The 22991-nt window shown below is 44.3% G+C and overlaps 2 protein-coding genes across 2 annotated transcripts in view; one reads left to right on the forward strand and one right to left on the reverse strand.

The window, feature by feature from the left end:
• LOC139366972 (ligand of Numb protein X 2-like) overlaps positions 1 to 22991 on the reverse strand; it is a 38685-nt gene that overhangs the window by 14953 nt on the left and 741 nt on the right. The window contains exons 2-4 of the mRNA XM_071104787.1: positions 11532 to 11723; positions 7325 to 7518; positions 6709 to 7091 (exon numbers count right to left, since the gene is read on the reverse strand). Coding sequence (XP_070960888.1) covers positions 6709 to 7091; positions 7325 to 7345 — 404 coding nt within the window. The 5' untranslated portion in view covers positions 7346 to 7518; positions 11532 to 11723. The remainder of the gene's footprint in view (positions 1 to 6708; positions 7092 to 7324; positions 7519 to 11531; positions 11724 to 22991) is intronic.
• Positions 13338 to 22511, forward strand: LOC139366973 (homeobox protein Hox-C5-like). Its single transcript, XM_071104788.1, has 3 exons — positions 13338 to 13410; positions 13597 to 15299; positions 21213 to 22511. Exon 3 carries the CDS (start codon positions 21221 to 21223, stop codon positions 21587 to 21589), a length of 369 nt encoding a protein of 122 aa, XP_070960889.1. The 5' UTR covers positions 13338 to 13410; positions 13597 to 15299; positions 21213 to 21220; the 3' UTR covers positions 21590 to 22511.

Raw genomic sequence — 22991 nt, forward strand, 5'->3', positions numbered from 1 at the left:
CCAGTGACTAAATCAATACGGAAGTGGTCAGATGACTCGGATGCTACGCTACAGGACTGTTTTGCTAGCACAGACTGGAATTTGTTCTGGTATTCATCCAATGGCATTGAGGAGTATACCACCTCAGTCATCGGCTTTATCAATAAGTGCATGATGACGTCATCCCCACATCGACCGTACGTACATATACCAACCAGAAGCCATGGATTACAGGCAACATCTGCATCGAGCTAAAGGCTTTCAAGGAGCGGGAGACTAATCCGCACCCCTATAAGAAATCCCGCTACACCCTCAGACAAACCATCAAACAAGCAAAGCGTCAGTACAAGATTAAGATTTAATCCTACTACACCGGCTCTGATGCTCGTTGGATGTGGCAGGACTTGAAAACTATTACGGACTACAAAGGCAAACCCAGACGTGAGCTGCACAGTGACACGAGCCCACCAGACGAGCTAAATGCCTTTTATGCTTGCTTCGAGGCAAGCAACACTGAAGCACGCATGAGAACACCAGCTGTTCTGGATGACTGTGTGATAACGCTCTCGGTAGCCGATGTGAGCAAGACCTTTAAACAGGTCAACATTCACAAAGCCAAGGGGCCAGATAGATTACCAGGATGAGTACTCAAAGCATGCACGGACCAACTGGCAAGTGTCTTCACTGACATTTTCAACCTCTCCTTGACTGAATCTGTAATACCTACATGTTTCAAGCAGACCACCATAGTCCCTGTGCCCAAGGAAGCGAAGGTAACCTGCCTAAATGATTACCACCCCGTAGCACTCACGTCGGTAGCCATGAAGTGCTTTGAAAGGCTGGTCATGGCTCACATCAACAGCATCCTCGCGGATACCCTAGACCCACTCCAATTGGCATACCGCCCCAACAGATCCACAGCTGATGCAATCTCAATCGCACTCCACACTGCCCTTTCCCACCTGGACAAAAGGAACACCTATGTGATAATGCTGTTCATTGACTACAGCTAAGCGTTCAACACCATACTGCCCACAAAGCTCATCCCTAAGCTAAGGACCCTGGGACTAAACACCTCCCTCTGGAACTGGATCCTGGACTTCCTGACGGACCGCCCCCAGGTGGTAAGGGTAGGCAACAACACATCTGCCACGCTGATCCTCAACACTGAGGCCCCTCAGGCGTGTATACTTAGTCCCCTCCTGTACTCCCTGTTCACCCACAACTGTGTGGCCAAACACGACTCCAGCACCATCATTAAGTTTGCTGATGACACAACAGTGGTAGGCCTGATCACCGACAACGATGAGACAGCCTATAGGGAGGAGGTCAGAGAACTGGTAGTGTGGTGCCAGGACAACAATCTATCCCTCAATGTGAGCAAGACAAAGGAGCTACAGGAAAAGGCGGGCCAAACGGGCCCCCATTAACATCAACAGGGCTGTAGTGGAGTGGGTTGAGAGTTTCAAGTTCCTTGTTGTCCACATCCCCAACGAACTATCATTTAATAATTATTTTACAATGACTGCCTAGGAACAGTGGGTTAACTGCCTTGTTCAGGGGCAGAAGGACAGCTTGGGGATTCGATCTAGCAACCTTTCGGTTACTAGCCCAACGCTCTAACCACCAGGCTACCTGCCGCCCCAAAAAAACACACCAAGACAGTCGTGAAGAGGGCACGACAAATCCTTTTCCCCCTCAGGAGACTGAAAAGATTTGGCATGGGTCCCCAGATCCTCAAAAAGCTATACAGCTGGGCCTTAGTGGTTAAGGGTGCTGTACTGCAGCGCCAGCTGTGCCACCAGAGACTCTGGGTTCGCGCCCAGGCTCTGTCGTAACCGGCCGCGACCGGGAGGTCCGTGGGGCGACACACAATTGGCCTAGCTTCGTCCGGGTTAGGGAGGGATATCCTTGTCTCATCGCGCACCAGCGACTCCTGTGGCGGGCCGGGCCAAGGCTACCAGGTGCACGGTGCTCCGACACATTGGTGCGGCTGGCTTCCGGGTTGGAATGCGCACTGTGTTAAGAAGCAGTGCGGCTTGGTTGGGTTGTGTATCGGAGGACGCATGACTTTCAACCTTCGTCTCTCCCGAGCCCGTACGGGAGTTGTAGCGATGAGACAAGATAGTAGCTACTAAACAATTGGATACCACGAAATTGGGGAGAAAACGGGGTAAATTATTTTTTACAAATGTTAAAAAGTTATACAGCTGCACCATTGAGAGCATCCTGACCGGTTGCATCACCGGCTGGTCTGGCAACTTCTCGGCATCTGACCGTAAGACGCTACAGAGGGTAGTGCGTACGGCCCAGTACATTACTGGGGCCAAGCTTCCTGCAATCCAGGACCTATATAATAGGCGATGTCAGAGGAAAGCCCATAAAATTGTCAGAGACTCCAGTCACCCAAGTCCTAGATTCTGTTCCCTGCTACCGCAAGGTGTGTGTGACAAATAAAGATAGATTTTATTTTATAGAACAGCTTTTTCCATGTTAAAATGTTATGGGATGTGGCCTCTCGGGTGGCGCAGTGGGTTCACGCCCAGGCTCTGTCGTAACCGGCCGCGACCGGGAGGTCCGTGGGGCGACGCACAATTGGCCTAGCGTCGCCCGGGTTAGGGAGGGCTTGGTTGGTAGGGGTGTCCTTGTCTCATCGCGCACCAGCGACTCCTGTGGCGGGCTGGGCGCAGTGTGCGCTAACCAAGGTGGCCAGGTGCATGGTGTTTCCTCCGGTGCATTGGTGCGGCTGGGTTGGATGCGTGCTGTGTTAAGAAGCAGTGCGGCTTGGTTGGGTTGTGTATTGGAGGACGCATGACTTTCAACCTTCGTCTCTCCCGAGCCCGTACGGGAGTTGTAGCGATGAGACAAGATAGTAGCTACTACAACAATTGGATACCACGAAATTGGGGAGAAAAAGGGGTAAAATTAAAAATAAAATAAAAATGTTATGGGATGCATTTTCTCCATTGTTTTTGATGGCAGGCCACTCTGGTACATTATGATCAAATAGCCACAGTAGCCTGTTACTTTACTGTTAAAACTAACTTAAAGCGGGTACACTAAACGTGGGCCTGAATTTTCAAAACATTCAAGTTTGAGCTCAGCAGACCTGAAATTTGCTCAGTGCTGAAAAAAATGAGAGGGAACATTACAACTGGCTGCACATATACTGAGCTGGCTTACATTTCACACACACATGCTGCATGCATGAAAATATACACAACCTGCCACCATTGAGTTCAGCTCATAAACAGGTAGAACAGAAAACTTCAGGAAACCTACTGAATTGAAATAGAGCTGTGTTTCTCAACCCCTGGTGGCAGAGGTCCCTGGGATGTTTCTGACCAGTCACTCAGAAGGATGCTCCAAGTGCCCTGGCATGTTTCTGTTCTAATCTAATGGGAGCGGCAGTGTCCAACCACTGACTTTAAGGCAGCTGTAGGACCACAAACAATGTTAAATGTCCAAGCTGACAGACACCCAATTCTGTCTCTCATGATCTCATCCCATAATTAGCTCCATTACTGTTTTAGGGCTGGGGCAGAGGGCACTAACCACATGGACACATGTGAGGAGAAGGAGAAGGTGTAGTGAACATCTAGCCTTTGGCTTTGTACAAACACTTTGAAAGTCATCCTCCCTTACTCCCTTCATTCATTCATTGAGGTAATTACTGATTGACATTGTTGGCACTCATTGGTTTCACCAATCCAACCTAGGCAGATCAGTGATGATTTTGAGGGAAGAAGGAAGCAAGAAAGGATGCACTTAAAAATAAGTTGAATTTAGCTTTCGTGGACCGGGCCAAGGGCTGGACAGGGCAGAGAGGGGTGTCCCGTGCCCAGACAGCTGACTCAGAGAAAGCCTGTTAAGTGTTAACAACAGTTCATTAGCCATAGCTCGTTATGGTAAATATCCTCTGAAACATTTCCTTAAGGATACCTACAGAATGTGGAATTCAGCTAAATAAAAGTTATCCGTTTTTAGTTGGCATTCCTCTGGTCTAGTCCAGAATCAGTCCAGAACCTCACACAGTTCAGTGTAGCCTAGTAACCAGTATGTTCCAGCTTTAACCAAATCCTTTGTTGTTGTCGTGTCACAGCAGGAGTCAGGACAGCAACAAATGAGTTGGCTGAAGACGAAAGGCTTGCACCCAGGCATTGAACTCTAGATAGGTAAGATACATCTCTACACAGTAATGCAACGTTTCATCTAATTGCTGATTCAAACACTACAAGGTTCAGCATCAATTTATAACATGTTAGAGGCCAGATTCTACTCTGTTTCACCCGACATCTAAACAACTTTAGTACGTTACACAGCAGACCTCCCTCACCGCGGATATAGTAGCTACACACACATCAACACATCTCACAGCTACCACAAGCCTGCTGAGTTCCCCACCACCACACACACTGAGTTATGTGTGTGAGGCTTTGTGGGTTGATCACCCGATTAGAGAGGTGCTAGAACAGCCAGATGTATTACCCTACCACCGGACTCACCATAGGTCGGGGTTGCCCTTGGCAGTGTCACAGAAAAAGTGGTTGAACAGGTCTCTGGAGTTGAAGTTTCCCAGCATGGTGAAAGTCAGAGGACATGGAGCCTCGGCCAGACAACACAACACATGACCAAGTCACTGGCTGGTAATCCCCAGTCACATGACCAGGGACCTAATAATCCCTGTGTGGTCTCCCAGTGGGGAGCTGCTTGTAAGAAACAGGTCTAGGATCAGTTGATCATAGTCAGCCCTAACCTTAGAGGTCCAATGCAGCCGTTTTTCTCTCAATATCAAATAATTTATGGGTAACAATTAAGTACCTTACTATGATTGTTTTGAATTAAGATGGTCAACAATAAACCAAAATAGCTTCTTAGCAAAGAGCAATATCTCAATCAAGATTCTTGCTAGGACTGTCTGGGAGTGGTCTGAGTGGGGAGGGGGAAACTGAAAACTAGATGTTATTGGCAGAGAGGTTTGGAACTATCTTTTGTTGTGTCTTTGTCTATGCCGGATTAAGTGATATGACATGCTATTCTATAAAATCCTTTCTCTTAAAATTACCTGATTGAGCTAATCATGTAAATGTAATTAACTAGAAAGTCAGGGCACCACGAAAGAGTGTTTATAGAGCTGTTATCTTCCGAATAAACTCTGAAAGACCTAGTAATATTTTACATCAATAGCAGTCAATATTAATCGTCACCTTATTTCAGTCTCATCTGAAAGTTGTAAACTCTTGGTTATCTTCACGAACCCTGGCTAACAAGTTGAATCAGCAATACAAAATTGGGTTTAATTATTTATTTACTAAATACCTAACTAATCACACAGAATTACATCTACACATAATTACATCTACACAGAATGAATCATACCTTGATTACAAATTATGTCATAAAGGAAAACGTCCCTAGCGGACGGAACAGATATGACAGCTGGTTACCCAAAAGGGGGTTGGGTTTGAGTGAAAGAGCGGGAAGACTGAAGAACAAAGGGAGAAGCTGTGCTATCGTAAATACAGTATCTTATGCATTCTAAATTACCGCCCATTTAAAAAAGGAAAATGTAATAAATATTTACTCTGAGCTGCGCTTCGGTCGGTTAGTCGTAGATGCTGGCCGTGTTGGCCAACAGAGATCTCCCTGTCCTCGGAAGAATGTCACTGGTGGTAAATTGGATACGTTGTAGTATCGTCGTTGTGCGGTAGACGGGATAGGTCGTCCGTCCTTTCCTAGCCCACGTTTACAGCTGCTGTTGCTAACTCAACGGCTAGGATGTCTCACTTCTTTAGTGAATAAGAGTTCAAAGTTCAAACCATTCACAACCAAAGCTCACGCTGAGGTTGGCTTAGTTCTGTAGTTGACATGTTAGTCCTTTTCAATGTATGGACCATCGTCCTATCGTCCTCGGAACAGGAAGGTTACATTTTCGTCAAGGGCTTATATAGTGGAGGGAGAGAAGGGTGTGTTTCATAGTTTATAACCCATGTCTCTTCACAGGGGCGGGCCACTGATTGAGCAGAGCTCTAACTTTATGAAAACCCAAATCTCTCATTTGGAAGCTAAAATTACATTTCATATTTTCACAAATAGTGTCATATTTAAACATTTAAATTGCACAACAATTCCATGTGAATCTGATAACTAGAGTGTGTAGACTTTCCCAGATACAGTTTATCATACAGATACAGTCCTGTCATCTGTCATAATGTCTCAGATGACAACTGAACTGACATCATATTCATTAAGTACCAACGCATATTTTCAGCTGGTTCTATTACCGAAATATGGTTCCTTTCCCCCACTTGTTTGATGTTCCCAGACTCTCTATGTTTAACAAAGGCTAATCAAGAGTCCTTCAGTAGAGTCAAGAGAGAGAGGGGAGAAAGGTATTTATGGGGGGGTAAAAAACCTTAAACCTAAAACCATAAACCTTACCCTCCACTCTACCTGTGTTTGAGGTGTGTAAGTGTGTGTGTGCATGATTCCACTCTACCTGTGTTTGAGGTGTGTAAGTGTGTGTGTGCATGACTCCACTCTACCTGTGTTTGAGGTGTGTAAGTGTGTGTGTGCATGATTCCACTCTACCTGTGTTTGAGGTGTGTAAGTGTGTGTGTGCATGACTCCACTCTACCTGTGTTTCAGGTGTGTAAGTGTGTGTGTGCATGACTCCACTCTACCTGTGTTTCAGGTGTGTAAGTGTGTGTGTGCATGACTCCACTCTACCTGTGTTTGAGGTGAGCCTCCAGGTCACAGCGGGGCATGCTGAGGCTGCAGGCCGGGGCCAGGGGACAGGACACAGGCAGCTTGTCAAGCAGCTTGTGTACCAGGATGCTGCTCCGCCTACACACCTGCAGATGTAGCCGCTCCCGGTCCAGCGGGCAGAAGTCCCGTTCCTGGAGGAAGCTGCGGAGGCAGCGGGCACAGAAGGTGTGTCCGCAGGGTGTGTCTAGGGGCTGGACCAGGGGCTGCAGGCAGATGTGACACACCAGGTCATCGTCCACCTCCAGGCGGTAGTTATAGAGGTGGTTCTCCCAGGCCCGATGGATCTGACCACACTCTGGACACAAGGCCTCCAGCACGGGCTCCACCGGCCCTGCCGGACCCACCTGGATGGATAGGGGAAAAGAGATGTTGGATGACCATGGAAGTTGAATAGAACAGTTTGATTTAATGAATCCCAGAGAAAGTAATTAATAGGTTGTTATGATGCAATTACTATGTAATGTGTGTGAAATACCAGGTAGATAGTGACAATACACACACACACAGATATGAAGGTAAAAACTGCAAAACAAAACATATGTTATGTGTCTATTAATGCTTGGTTCACTTCACCCACCTCCCAGCCGGGGCTGCCCATGTCAGGACCGGGGCTCCAATCGCCAGGCACAGTATTTGGCACAGTCGTCACTGGGGTTACAGGTCGGGAGGTTACGGGCGGGTGGGGAGGGGGGCGTCCTATCCCATAAGCCTCAGAGGGTGAGCTGGTGACCGAGAGGACAGCCACCCCCCAGTGGCCAATCAGACATCACCCTGTAGGTCAGAGGTCAAAGAGCAGGGGTTAAACAGATGGGAAATTAAACAAAGTGTTTGTGTGTGTCTCTCTGAGTGTGTGTGCATGTGAGTGTACTCATGCACATTATAGTACTGTATCACATGGTGAATATTTGCTTTGTATGAGTGTATGTGTGACAATGTGTGTGTGTGTGTGTGTGTGTGTGTGTGTGTGTGTGTGTGTGTGTGTGTGTGTGTGTGTGTGTGTGTGTGTGTGTGTGTGTGTGTGTGTGTGTGTGTGTGTGTGCAGATGATGTAGAGCCGATCCTGTTCACTAATCGGTCAGTGTAATCTCACTTTCGCTTTCGCCTGCTGCAATCGTCCAATCCCACAGAAAGGGAATTATCTGGGATTGAATCAGAGAGGACATGGGTATGGCTAAGAGGAAGGAGAGAGAGAGGGATAGAGGGAGAGTGAATGAGAGAGAGGGCAGGAGAGAGAGATAACAAGAGAGCGAGAATGAAAGAGTGGGAGGGGAGAAAGAAAATAGGAGAGAGAAGAGATAGATGGAGAGAGAGAAGGGAAAATAATGACAGAGAGCAAGGGTAGATTAGAGAGAGGATAGAATGGGAAAACAAAAGAGTAGAGAGATACAATGAAAAAAGAGAGACAAAGACTGAAAGCGAGAGAGAGAAGGTTGATATAGAGAGAGGGTAGAATAGAGAGAGGGTAAAATAGAGAGAGGGTAGAACAGAGAGCGGGTAGAATAGAGAGAGGGTAGAATAGATAGAGGGTGATATAGAGAGAGTGTAGAATAGAGAGAGTGTAGAATAGAAAGAGGGTGATATAGAGAGAGGGTAGAATAGAGAGAGGGTGATATAGAGAGAAGGGTGATATAGAGAGAGGGTGATATAGAGAGAGGGTAGAATAGAGAGAGGGTGATATATAGAGAGAAGGGTAGAATAGAGAAAAGGGTGATATATAAAGAGAATGTGATATAGAGAGAATGGTGATATAGAGAGAATGGTGATATAGAGAGAAGGGTGATATAGAGAGAAGGGTGATATAGAGAGAAAGGTGATATAGAGAAAGGGTGATATAGAGTGAAGGGTGATATAGAGAGAGAAAGGGTGATATATAGAGAGAAAGGGTGATAGAGAAAGAGTGATATATAGAGAGGAAGGTGATATAGAGCGAAGGGTTATATAGAGAAAGGGTGATATAGAGAGAGAAGGTGATATAGAGAGAGAAGGCGATATAGAGAGAGAAGGCGATATAGAGAGAGAAGGCGATATAGAGAGAGAAGACGATATAGAGAGAAGGGTGATATAGAGAGAAGGGTGATATAGAGAGAGAAGGGTGATATAGAAAGCGACAAGAAAAACAAGTGGAAGACTGCCAACTGATCACTGAGAGTGACACTTGGGGAGTGAACTTTGCCTTGTTCCTGCAGGCGTGTGTGTGTGTGTGTGTGTGTGTGTGTGTGTGTGTGTGTGTGTGTGTGTGTGTGTGTGTGTGTGTGTGTGTGTGTGTGTGTGTGTGTGTGTGTGTGTGTGTGTGTGTGTGTGTGTGTGTGTGTGTGTGTGTCAGGTTCTGCAGAGAACCAGAGCTAATGGAAAACTCAATGCAGCTCTGAAACACTGCCATCCACTCCTCCAACTCCCCAAGGCTGAGCCGTCCTTAGAACTAATGCATTGTGTACTCGTCATTTTCATTGTGTCTCACGTCCAAAGCCATTTAGACTCACTTCCCATACTACAGTACTCTAGCCATGTCCCTGAGCTCATAAACACACATGGACACAAGGAGGTGGATTTTAGCAGGAAGCAGATCCAAGCTAGTAGCACCTGACTACCAGCCTCTATATTTATCTCCTTTCCTCCATCTGCATGGATCGGAAAGAAACGGAGAGATCATAGCAAATGCTCAATAGGCATCCATCACATTGTTTTCACCCTTTCCTGTGTATTTCATTCAGAACGGAGAGGAAGCCCCTTTAGACTGTTGAGATGCAGCCTCCTGTCTGTGTGAGGGTCTGCCCCTGTCTCCATGGCTACAGAGCATGGTCAGTAGAGCTTGACATTCCGAGCTGTGTAGATAGAGATGGATAGAGATGGATAGATAGAGATGGATAGATATAGGAGTGTTCTCTCTCTTTCTATTTATGTACACTTCTATCTGCTGCTGGCTATATTCTCAATGTTCTGAACACTTCTGGCCCTTCTGACTATGCCACTGCCGTTTCTGCCTGTCTTCATGGCTGTTGTTTCCATGACTACGTGCCTCTGTGTAACTTGTATCCATAACAACCTGCTTCTAATCTCTGTGACAACCTGCTTCCGTCTCCTTGACTGCTGGTACCCTTTTCCGTCTTTAAAGTACCACTACCTGCTCCTGTGTGTGTGTGTGTGTGTGTGTGTGTGTGTGTGTGTGTGTGTGTGTGTGTGTGTGTGTGTGTGTGTGTGTGTGTGTGTGTGTGTGTGTGTGTGTGTGCGGGCGGGCGTACGTGCGGGCGTGCATGCGTGTGTATGTGTGTGTGTGCGTGCCTGCCTCTGTGTCTATACTGCAGCTGGAGATGCATTATTCATGTGGACACAAGGCTCCTCTGTTCCCATAACAAAGATCTGACATAATTTTATCACGCAAACACACACGCTTGCACGCACATGTACACACACAGTGGATGCTCTTGGGGTATGGTTTTGTGGGTAAGTGCAGTGTCTTTCAACCACTACTGTGAATGAGTTTGAAATGCAAAACTAATGCAGTCTCTAAGTTAGATCTCTCTCGTTCCCCCCATCTCTCTCTCTGCCTGTCTCTCTCTCTGTCTCTCTTTCCCTCTCTCTCTCTCACTGACTCTCTCTCTCTGCCTGTTTCTCTCTGATGTCTTTCTCTCTTTGTCTCTCTCTCCCTCACTCTCTGACTCTCTATCTTTCTCTTTCTCTCTCTTTCTGCATGTTTCTCTCTCTGTCTCTCTCTCTCTTTCCCTCTTTCTCTCTGCCTGTCTCTCTCTCGCCCCTCTGTGTGCATCCTTCTGCCAGCACTTTACAGCAGTTACAAGAGCACTTAAATATGATCTTACTTTCAACATCATTGGATTGCAGCAGCAAATGTCATTAAATACTGTGCGGCATTACATAAGACTGGGAAATATTTCATATCTTCTAGGCAGCACAGGATCTTTTATTATTTTCCCAGAACAGCACTCAAATTGTGTGCGTGTGTGTGCGTGCGTGTGTGTCATTGTCTTTGCTGTATTACACGGCGCCTTATGGCCACCATGTAATTGTATTGTTATTCCAAAGGCTTGCTTTCCCATGCTCTCTCTATTGATACCAGTAGCAGACAAGGCGTTGCAGCTGTCACCGCCTTCAGCGACTCAGCGACTAATGCACAAATGAAATGCACAAAGAAGATGACGTCTGTCCTGTTGCCTACCCAAATAAATGGATAGGCCTTGGCTATAAGATTTAGGCTACAACAATCTTGCATGTCAGACAAGGGGGAAACGCGATGTCTTCTTGTCCTCTGGGACAGTTGATCACGTTAATTAATAAGGTAGTAGGCTAATAAAATGACAATCCCTGGGCAAAATACCACTACCATGACTTTCAAGAGCCTAATCCTCTTGTAATTCTTTGCAAAAAGCAATACAACTTCAATGTGCAATTTTCACTCCATGATTCGTTTCATTGTGTAGAATAGCAATTGTAAAAGGCAGACTAAAATAATGACTTATTATGAATGGGAGAAAAAAAGCATATCGCAAAGGCTATCTATTCAAATTGCAGTATACCCATTTCATCCACTGCCCTCTCTCAAAGGCATCATATAATGGTTTAGACGACAGCAACACAATTCTTATCATTTGGGGTGGTGAGCGAACCAGCCGGAGTGTCTGTCTGATTGTCAGATTCCCCCCTCCCTTCCTTCTCCGTCCGTGGAATAGCGCGGAGGTAGATGGCTCATGGACAGACAATAGCGACTTCAATAAAGCTATATAGATATCGTGACAGTGAAGATGTGTGAGCAGAATACATGCATTATATTACCTATTCCGGCTTCTCCTTGGTGCAGAGAACTCTGGCCCGGAGAGGGGACAATTACCGGACCTCGATCACACGCAGACGAACGGCAGCAGCCGCACATAAAACGCCCCCGTGCCGTTTGCGGTGAAGCACCCGCCCACTGCTCTGTTCCAGCAGTCAGTCAAGGAGATGGAGGCGGGGTCTCGCAATGTCAATCTAAAAATGAAATTAGAGGCTTAATTTTATGCCTGATCGAAACCAACTGCTGAAAAGAAATGTAGCTATATATTTTTTATTTTAGACTATATATTTACTGTTATAATATATGTCAAAATAATGTGTGTGTTTTATGTCATTCTTTCTGTTATGTTACGTAATGAAATCTGATTTTACGTAAGGCACTACTACGGAGCGTAGGTGTGTGAGGTGCTCGCTCGAAGGCCCCCGTGGAGGAGAAGTAAACAGAAATGTTCATAAATAATCATTAGCTAGCATTGGCACTATTGATTTGCCTTTAAACATTTTTTTTTACAGTGATCACTACACCATGGCAGATGGTGGCGAGTTGGATAACTATATTATAATCTATCCTACTGCCAGTATGATTTTTTCTTGCTTGATGTGAATTTTATCGGTGTTTTAAAAGGCAATCTAGCTAGCTATGTCAAGGAGATTTATTATGCTATTTAAATTGTAGTTCATTGTTTTCCAGCAGCTAGGTCGATTGCTATTCATGTTATGCTTGTAAATGATTAGCTAGTTATGTTGTGCTGTTATTCAATCAATTGTAGCATTACTAGCTAACTATCTCACTTAGCGACTGAATTGTTGTTGAAAGATTCAGCAAGGTAATGTAACACCAAACAAGTAGGGAGTTATTTTTGGGTCGCAGCTGCTGGAAATTCAATGTTTGGGGGAGGATGGAGTGTGAGAATAGAGATTGATGTGTGTGTGCACCATTGATAGTAAAATAATGTGCGTGCGTGAGAGATCCTGCGCGCACTTGTCTGTGGTCAAAGGGCAGCTATAACAGTTTCTCCCACTGAGACAAGATACTACTGACTCAGCAGGTCAACCCAGGACACATGAGGTACCTCTAAGTTACTGTTGCTTGCCCTCTTAGACTGAGGTTGTGATGCATCTCCCTCTCTGCTTTCCATTCTGCTGTTTTTCCTCTCACTTTTATTCTCCCCTTTCTCTACTCTCCCTTTTTAGCCCCATTTTATATGTCAATGTCTCCCTCTTGCTCTCTCTCAATGTACATTTAAGGGCTTTATTGGCATGGGAAACACATGTGTACATTGCCAAAGCAAGTGAAATAAATACTTTGAAATAAACAATAAAAAATTAACAGTAAACATTACACTTATAAAAGTTCCAAAAGAATAAAGACATTTAAATGTCATTATGTCTATATACAGTGTTGTAATGATGTGCAAATAGTTAAAGTACAAAAGGGAAATAATTCAACATAAATATAGGTTGCATTTGCAATTGTGTTTGTTTTTCACTGGTTGCCCAATAGATATGGGAGTTTATCGACATTAGATTTGTTTTCAAATTATTTATGGGTCTGTGTAGTCTGAGGGAAATATGTGTCTAATATGGTCATACATTTGGAAGGAGGTTAGGAAGTGCAGCTCAGTTTCCACCTCCTTTTGTGGGCAGTGAGCACATAGCCTGTCTTCTCTTGAGAGCCAGGTCTGCCTACGGCGGCCTTTCTCAATAGCAAGGCTATGCTCACTGAGTCTGTACATAGTCAACGCTTTCCTTAAGTTTGGGTCAGTCACAGTGGTCAGGTGTTCTCTCTCTCCCCATGTTCCATGTAGACGTGCATTGGATGAGCTGTTGAAGGAAACCAATCAGGCTGGGTGCAAGCAGAAACCATGGGTCCAGCAGGCTGGTGAGTGGGATGTGTTAGCAAAGGATCTGGTTAAGGATCTGTTATGGGTGTTTGGCTTTCAATGCAGAATGTCTTTGACTCTCGGCAAGGTATGACTGACCCGTACAGACCGGTGTCAAAGTTACTGGCTCATATCGAAGGCCTTGCTGGCTTTGCAGTGTTCATTTTGGTTCAACTGTCTTTCAGGATGAAGTGTCCGCTGTGCAGCACTAACAAGCGTTTCCTGCTCAACACCATTCCACAGCGTTGCCCTGCTGGCCACTCAGGAGTACAGACATCAAATAGTAGGGGGCAGGACACCACCCAGAGACAATTGGGAATACAAAGACCACAGGGGACTCAGGGACAAAGACAATCATAGAGACAGCTGAGAACTTTGTCTCTTTTGTGTCCATCTTTAAGACTAAGATAGCAACACAGGCCAAGACAGCTACAAAAACAGAAGGGACTGAGACAATGACAATGACAGAGACAGCCATAGAGACAAGAAACACTGACATAAAAGAGCCTCTGGTCACAAGAGACACACAGTCCCCATGAAGGACACTCCCCATCTTCTTCTAGACCAGGGTTTCCCCACCTCAGTCCTGAACCCCCCTGGGGGCATGTTTTGTTTTTTGCCCTAGCTGATTCAAAATACCAACTCCTCATCAAGCTTTGATTTTTTTTAATTGGCTGTGTAGTGATATGGCAAAAACCAAAACGTGCTCCCAGGAGAGGCCTTAGGACCGAGTTTAGGAAACGCTGTTGTAGAGACCGCTCCCTCCACTGACAGTAGCTCCTCCTCCTCATTCCACTCCAGGGCAAGCTCACACTCGATAGGCCACACCTTCAATCAATCAAACCATTGCAGCAGACCACGCTCACCTGTCAAGAACACGCCTCAGTGGAAGGAGCCACGTGTGACATCATAACCTTGGAGGGAGTGCTGTAATGGTGTTACCCAGAGGAGGTCTCCCCCCCCCCCCCCCCCCCAAAGACATAAATATACCCATTGAATGACTGGAAAGAGAGTGTGTTTGTGTTAGAATGTGAGAAAGACTGGTTGCTGTTGTAAGGTTGTGACAAGTATAACCAATTAAATTGTCTTTGTTTCTACTGATCTTTTAACTAGGAGTGTCTTTCCTATTTCTATTCCCTATTTTGACAAACACTTTACCCTGTCTTGCATTCAGCTCTGTTAATTCATTGTACATCTCTGGTACAATCTGTAAACTGACATTAGTGACAGTATTAGAGCCTAGTCCTGAGTGCAAGTTGCTGGTAAAACCTTTTGAGATAATCAATCCAGATTGAGTAACTGAGTTCAGGTTAACGAAGTCATACCTACAGGGGTACGGCTATGACCCCAGGGTAGACTGGCTGAGGTTTCGTGTTTTCCATTTTCCACAGATGTAATGTGCCTTATAATCCAGCAGGAGAAGGTGACCTCTGCACTGACAGTACCTAGGGCCTTTGACCTTCTTTTTGCTTTTATGTCCCTTGCACTATGTATAGGGATAACTGTTTTCTCCCAACAGAGTGAACTGATTGGGTCTTATCATAGGTTATAACCATAGGGCTCAGGGAAGTTTGTCTGGTCAGGTCGTTAACCTACCGTGTTCAAATTTCTCTTCTCATGTTAATGGTTTTTAACTAAAATATAGTCTACATAATTAGTCCCACAAAATGCAATAAAGTATAAAATCCCATAATGTAGAAGGATATGTTTTGTATAACCCTTTCGATTGGACATTAACTTGAGTTGCCGTTTTTATTTCACTGTCTCTCATAGTTTGATTAATGGTGCTGTAATTTCTTCACTCAGAATATATTTGATTTTAATGTCGTTTGAATTCTTCTGTCGTTCCTCACAGTTGGTCGTGTTTACATAAGGCTGTCGCCACTGGGTAAGCACTTTTTATCGTTTCTCCCTCTTCTTGACATGTATCTACCCGCTTTATCAGAAACGTCTGTTTGTTAAATAAATCATATCTGCTGTTTCCGTGGCACTCCTCGGGTTCTGTAAACCCTGTTTTTTCTTGAATCCAATATCCCAAATATGTTAATTCAATAATTAGCCGTTGATAGTGATAATAATAGACTAATAACAGTAGTATTAGATCGTTATGTTTTATTTAACCAGGCAAGTCAGTTAAGAACAAATGGCCGTGTTTACAATGACGGCCTACACCGGCCAATCCTGGACGACGCTGCGCCGCCCAATGACTGCCGGTTGTGATACAGCCTGGAATCGAACCAGCACTGAGATGCAGTGTCTTAGACCACTGCGCCACTTGGGAGCCAATAAGGACATAACTTCAACAGGCCTCATTTTAATTACCATCATTTTTTAGGCAATGATAATAATTGTATTAGAATGTAATTTGGTTATTTTGGATTGTGATAATGTATACGATATGAAATATATTGTTGGCGCAATTTAATTTAATATTGAATTCGTTCAATGTTGCTCCATAGGCGCTCCTGGGGTTAACCCAGGGGCTGAGGCAACATCCGCATCAACAGCTTGCCATTCACTCAATCATTATAACCATCGCTCCCTACAGCACTAATTAATACGTTCCATCTGGTGTTTCTAGCAACCTTTGGGTCCATAGCCCGTGCTGCACTATTTACGGCTATGACCCCTCTCAATGGCCTACACAGCACTAACGATTATTGCGCTCCATATCAAGTCCTTAAAGGCTTTTTAATTGCAAACCTGTTTGTGAATCAGTGGATTTGGTGTCCGCAAAGGGTTCAGCAACGCCGCATTACCTTTCACTGAAAACCATTACGCACATTTCAATGCCATAGAAAGGGGGTCTAAATTGCATTTTACGCAGTCACGCTTCAGAAACTCCGTTGTGCGTCTCCAGTGTAGCGGGGATTAGACGCGGATGAACAATTTCCTTCCTTTTTCAAACGACGAGCAAGTATAAACACCTTTAAGCGACATTACATGTACTGATTTGTATGGAATTGGTTTACTTGAACTTTATAGCAGGTGCTGAGTGCCCCATTAAATATACTGGTGTAAGTGCTCTTGAAGAACTCAGTGCTGCCATATTCGTTTCTGTGTGTGTTTGACTGGCATTTGTTCTATTTCTTCTGTCAGAAGCATGGTTATTGATGGCCTGCAGGGTCGGCTGAAGTAAATTATAGTGCTTTATAACATTACAGTTATAACATCGTACTAAATTGGACCTTTTAAGTAATGGGCCTTAACTGCTGCCTTGCCCCCAGTTGAGGTCCTGGAGATACGTGTATTTCCTCGCGCCACGCGCGCTAATTGAGTTCTGTTCCTCACTCCATGATAATTGGTTTACACCCTGGCTCTCCTCTTTTCTTTCCACGAGGAGTGTTGTTTAATGGAGTGAGCACCTAATGACCAGCAAACACAGAGGGAACGTGGCAGCGGGAGACACGAGCTCTGATGCTGTTTGTTAATACCAGTAACCAGAGCAGATCCGTTAAATTGTGTTAAATGAGCCATTTGGGATGGATTTTAAAAGTCGCAGGTTCGGAAACTTTTGACAGAACACTAAAAGGTATCCAACTAGGAGAGTGTTAAGTTAGGACGTGGTCTTTGATCCCTCTCACATTGTCAAGTTTCCAAGACAACCACCTCCCAATCTAAGTTGCTTATCACCAGGGTCAGTCGATGCGAGTAGGCCTATAACATCTGGCTATCGATTTCCCCCTCTATCAATCGCATATTGATAAGAGAACTACGTTCATATAGGCTACACTGAGTGTACAACATATTTGCCCCCAGAACAACCTCAATTCTTCGGGGCATGGACTCTACAAGCTGTCGAAAGCGTTCCACAGGGCTGCTGGCTCATGTTGACTCCAATGCTTCCCACAGTTGTGTCAAGTTGGCTGGATATCCTTTGGGTGGTGGACCATTCTTGATACACACGGAAAATGTTGAGCGTGAAAACCCCAGCAGCGTTGCAGTTCTTGACTCACTCAAACTGGTGCACCCTCTGAATGGCAGATATACATTTTAATTTGTAGTCTTACACAGAGCGACTTAAAGGAACAAGTAGGGTTAAGTGCCTTGTTCAAGGGCACATCGACAGATTTTCCACCTAGTCAGCTCGGGGATTCGAACAAGCGACCGTTTGGTTACTTTATTAACCTGTCTCCTCCCCATCATCTACACTGATTGAAGTGGATTTAAGAGGCGACATCAATAAGGGAGCATAGCTTTCACCTGGATTCACCTGGTCAGTCTATGTCATGGAAAGAACATGTATTCCTAATGTTTTGTACACTCAGTGTAACTGTTCAATGGCTGACATTGTTCGACGGCAGTGACATCCACATACAGGCACTGTACTCCCATCGTTTCTTCTTCTTTCCCACCAACAAAGCCAAAGCAAGCCGTGATGATGCTGACATTCTGAAGACACGTTCTGTTTGCGTTTCTCACCGTGATTGGTCTCGCAGGCCACAATCTCTCTGATAAGGTGTTCGGTGGCATTAACACATGTCTGCGCGCAGAGATAGGACCCGCAGATTCCCCCGTTCACCTGTCCATCGCTGCATTAGGACCACCCGGCGGCAGGTGGGTCTCAGATACCCGCGTCAAACAGTGCAGTGTTTGTTGAGGGCATTGATTTGCGCACGGTAAATTCTGTTCAATCATTATCGGACTGCAGGTCAGAGAATACAGACACAAATAGAAACTAAGTCGCGAACTTTTCCGTTTTGTGTAAACAGTGAGACCAATGGCTTAGGTGCAACAGGGTCACATGGTAATGACACACCTGTCCAGGGCCTATAGCGGCGCCAGGCGCACGAGCAGCACAGGTAGAGCAGAGCACAATATTCCACGCTGCGTAGGCTATAGGGCGCAGGTACGTGTGCACACACACCCGTTGGATAGCCCTGGCCCTCGGCAGTCATGAATCGAGAAGAGCACTACTATTCTCCAGCGCAGCTGTTCAAGAACTCCTGCGCCTACCAGAGTCCACACAGCGAGGACTACAGCCACAGCCCTCCGCCCTGCCTCTACATGGCCCGGCAGGCTCAGTCCGTCTACTCCTCGCCCTCCATCGGAGGGCTAGAGCAGGCGAGTCTCCCTGACATTGCTCCTTACAGTATTCCCATGCGAGAGGACCCGGGTGTGCCGCAGCTCCACCACCCCCAGGCGCCCCAGCAAACTCTCCAGCCAGGGGGTTACGAATACCCGGGGGGGTTGGCTCTGTGTGCCGATAGGAACAAATATCACCTGCCTTTCCCCTGGATGAAAACAACCAAGTCTCACGCGCACACCTGGAAGGGACAGTGGGCAGGTAACTCACTGCAGTCACCTTGGGCATTTTCTCATAGTTATTATTACCGCAGTGCTGCAAAGAAAGGAATTAATCTATGGCCTCTCAAGGAATCTTTACGCACACATTTATAGGAATATTGCAGACCTTTCTTTTATGGTAGGCCTATCGAAATGGATTCGTTTGAACACTTAGTTTGAACACATTCTTTTATACTGTACAAATATTAGACAAGTTAAACTAAATACAATATTTCAACAAAAGTATTTCCTCAATAATTAACAATTGAACATTCAGGAGTTTTATTTTGCCAATAGCAAGGGAGTGAGTGTTATGTATAGAGAATTCATCATCAATTACACTGAACATTAAGTATAATTCAAAAGCTATTTAGCCTAACTCTCGCATTCATTATACCATATTGTTGCTTTGTGTTTAGGCTAGCTATGCCACTGCTGTGAATATATAGACCTTAGGAATGACCAAACGTTAGTCGGCATAAATGTTCATGAAGTTTGAATATACCGAGGCTTTTGTGCACGTATAAGGACTTAAATGACATCATGATGTCTACAATATACAGTATGTCGTGGGTGGGTGTCAGTTTACCTTGTCAATTAATCTGTAAAGGACCTGTGTTCCCCTCATATAAACCACAATGTTGTGTATGCCTCTGAAGGTGTGCCTTCTGTCTTAAGTTCCAAGTTGCGATTTACTTCAAATATGTGAACATTTCAGTTGTGGCTATTTATTTGTTAATGATTTGCTAATGGCAGGTATGATCCATATAAGTCTTCATGAAAAATGTTTCGTATTACATATGAAAGTGTCTTACAATAACCTTAGTTATATCAATATATGTTTTAATGTAAAATATATTAAAGGGTATATAATTAACGTGGAGTGTTTAAGGATAACAGAAAATAATTAGTCAACTCTTAATCCTAAAAGTATTTTCTGTTGCGGCCATTTTAAATCAACTCGGTTCAGCGGGTCAATGGGAGCATTTAGGATTATTATTATTTTTTGGCAAAAATAATTCAACAAGTTTTCAAACCAATCACACAGCATTTGCGTTGGTTTCAATTAAACGAATGTATGTTATTATGGATTTAATTTGTTAAATAAATTGAGGGTAACAACAAGTGGAAAAGTTGATAAGTCTCAAGCAGAATCGGTTCTTCTCAATTATTGCGTAGGCCTATAAACAATTATTCTCTCAACTCAACATTCATCAAAGATGATCTAAACAATATTGTTTGTAGGCCTATTATTAAGACAATTATCATAGAAATGTGTTAATTATTATAACCTCATTAGGCGATATGTGTTTTTATTATTTATTATTTAAGAAAATCATGTAACTTTACAAGCGATGAACTTTTCTTAACTAATTTCGATACAAGTTTATTTCAGTGAAAATATTTTATTCAACGGACAAACGCAACCACTGCAAGAATGAGCCAACTCTAAATCTATCAAGCACATCAAGTAATTCATGGAATAGATTTTAATTGTTTATTTTTAAATCAACGAATCCCTTTACCAATATATCTGAACGAAAGTTTAACAAGTGAGCCATAATTTCAGAATTCAAAACACAAATGAATTGTAGTGGTAACAGTGGGAAAGTATAATAAGGGTATACCTTCATCATGTAGGCCTATACCTTCACTTGAAATAAAAGTGATTAATTGAAATACACTTTTCACGGACTGTCTCTAAATTGCCTTGCTGATCCGGGCTGATACTAATGAACCCTTAAAGTTAGTGAAACCTTTTCAGGTGAAATTGCTGTTAAATATAGACAAGTACTAGAGATTACACGCATTATAAACGACATTCAACTATTGTTGGTTTTCGTTGTTGGTTTTCGTCAACTTACTCAGTAATAAAAATGTAGCTATAGACCTATTCTTTCTTTTTAGTATTTAATAGTAATTTCCAAACCAATTTATCGATCCATTTGTGAGTGATTGTGATAAATGTGCAGTTATGTCATATTCAATGTGCTGTGGTGGCCCATGTAGATTTGAAAGTGATTTGTTTCATTTCAGGGCTTTGTTCGTCACAGAATATATGATGCTTCACATAGAAACTTTCCGTTCAGTATAGTATATTTGTTACTGAAGCAGCATCGTCATCTGTGAGAGTTGGCCTGTGGCCTACATGTGTACTGTTTGTTTCAGGTATCATCAGTTACCCAATAGAGTTGTTTCTATACAGTCTTTGGTGATCAGTGTGTGAACTGACTGTGTTCAGCCAATGTGCTGCTGTGTGTGTTTCAGATAGGTACACTAGAGTTCTAAATGGTGAGTCATTATCAATTTCACCTAGATTGAGGCTTTACTGGGACTTTACTGGGACATTACTGGGACATTGTATCCTGACTGTGGCAGGATACAATGTTTAGTTAATCTTGAGTGCCACAAAATGGATACGCCATTCTACCCCTCCCCTTTACCTTTCTCTCTCTCACCCTCTCCTCCCTCCCCATCCTCTCCCGTGTCCCCCACCCCCCGCCACCCTCCTCAGGCCCCTACATGGTGGAGGCGGAGGAGAACAAGCGGACAAGGACGGCCTACACGCGAGCACAGCTCCTGGAGCTGGAGAAGGAGTTCCTGTTCAACAAGTACATCAGCAGGCCGCGGCGTGTCGAGCTGGCCCTCACCCTCAGCCTCACAGAGAGACACATCAAGATCTGGTTCCAGAACCGACGGATGAAGTGGAAAAAGGAGGAGGACAAGAAGAGAGTGAGGGTGGTCGACCCCGAGCAGGACTCGTCCATTACGTCAGGAGACTTGAAGGATGAGGCAGGGGTGGGAGTCGGGGGGGCAGGACATCCCACCACCACGACACCCCCCTCACCCTTAAACGCCCACTCCATGTTAGGTTCTAGAGACTCGGCCTAGCAGGGCTGATATGGATGGATGAAAACTGGACAGACACTGAGGAAAGGGGACACTCTTAGGCTGCGTTAAGACAGGCAACCGAATTCTGATATTTTTTCACTAATTGGTCTTTTGATCAATCAGATCAGCTCTGAAAAAAGATCTGATGTGATTGGTCAAAAGACCAATTAGCGGAAAAAATATCCGAATTCGGCTGCCTGTGTGATCGCAGCCTCAGTCAAACAGACTCGGTTGGTATTATTTATGTGCATTATTGGCGGTGTCAGATTTAAGAGAGGTGAAAGGCGACGACTGCAGCTTCATTGTCTGCAATATCATAATTCTGCGACTGAACTCTAACCTCATGTTGTCGTGCTGAGGACATGCGGGTCATGCACTGATGATGACAGTTGGCATTGGACATACGTGTACAGACCCACTGCTCTGGTCTGCAGCCTCTAGTTGCGTTGCCAGAAGAGGGCAACACCCACTGCCTGGAGAGACAGTTGTGATACAGACCACACAACTCGGTTGTGATACAGACCACACAACTCGGTTGTGATACAGACCACACAACTCGGTTGAGAGCTACGTCGGGCATCTGGCCTACTTTGATTGCTTTACTAAAATCAATGCACTTCAGATACTTTCTCTGAAAATGTTGGCAGTGTACAACCAAGTTTAATTTATGTATGTAAATATATGCAGTCTATGCACGGGACATGATTCTGTCAATATTGACAATACTGATGCATTTTCTGATAAATTGTTATATGACAAAAATGAGTCAATCACACCAATTATATAGCCTATTTATGTGCTTAATGTTATCACATTGTTGATGTCTTAATGATAGGCACTGTGAATAATGTACTGTATTTTTAATTCTTTATTAAACTATAAAGTTCAAGTTTGAAATCAGAATAAAGTCAAATGAAACATCTGCAGTTATTTAATTACTTGGCACATTGTACAATTACGCCTTTACGCACAACAATAATGCTGACATTATTATCCACTATTCAAGCACATTCAACACAGCAGGCAGACCACACGAAACCGTAAGTCATCACGTCAGTCATTCGTGGGGCTTGTTTGACATTGCAGCCGACAGTGCAGGCGACTGGCGACTGACTGACCTACAAATCACCTTGCATCATAAATAACGACTAATTAGTTTTGTAGTCAATCACAATTTACCAATGGTGTAAAGTACTTAAGTAAAAATACTTAAAAGTATTACTTAAGTTGTTTTTGGGGTATCTGTACTGTAATTTACTATGTATATGTTTCACAACTTTTACTCTACTACACTACATTCCCAATGAAAATGATGTACTTACTGACCATACATTTTCCCTGGCACCCAAAAGTACTCGTTACATTTGGAATGCTCAACAGGACAGGAGAATGGTTCAATTCA

The sequence above is a fragment of the Oncorhynchus clarkii genome, chromosome 15 (assembly GCF_045791955.1).
Source record: "Oncorhynchus clarkii lewisi isolate Uvic-CL-2024 chromosome 15, UVic_Ocla_1.0, whole genome shotgun sequence".
NCBI lineage: Eukaryota > Metazoa > Chordata > Actinopteri > Salmoniformes > Salmonidae > Oncorhynchus > Oncorhynchus clarkii.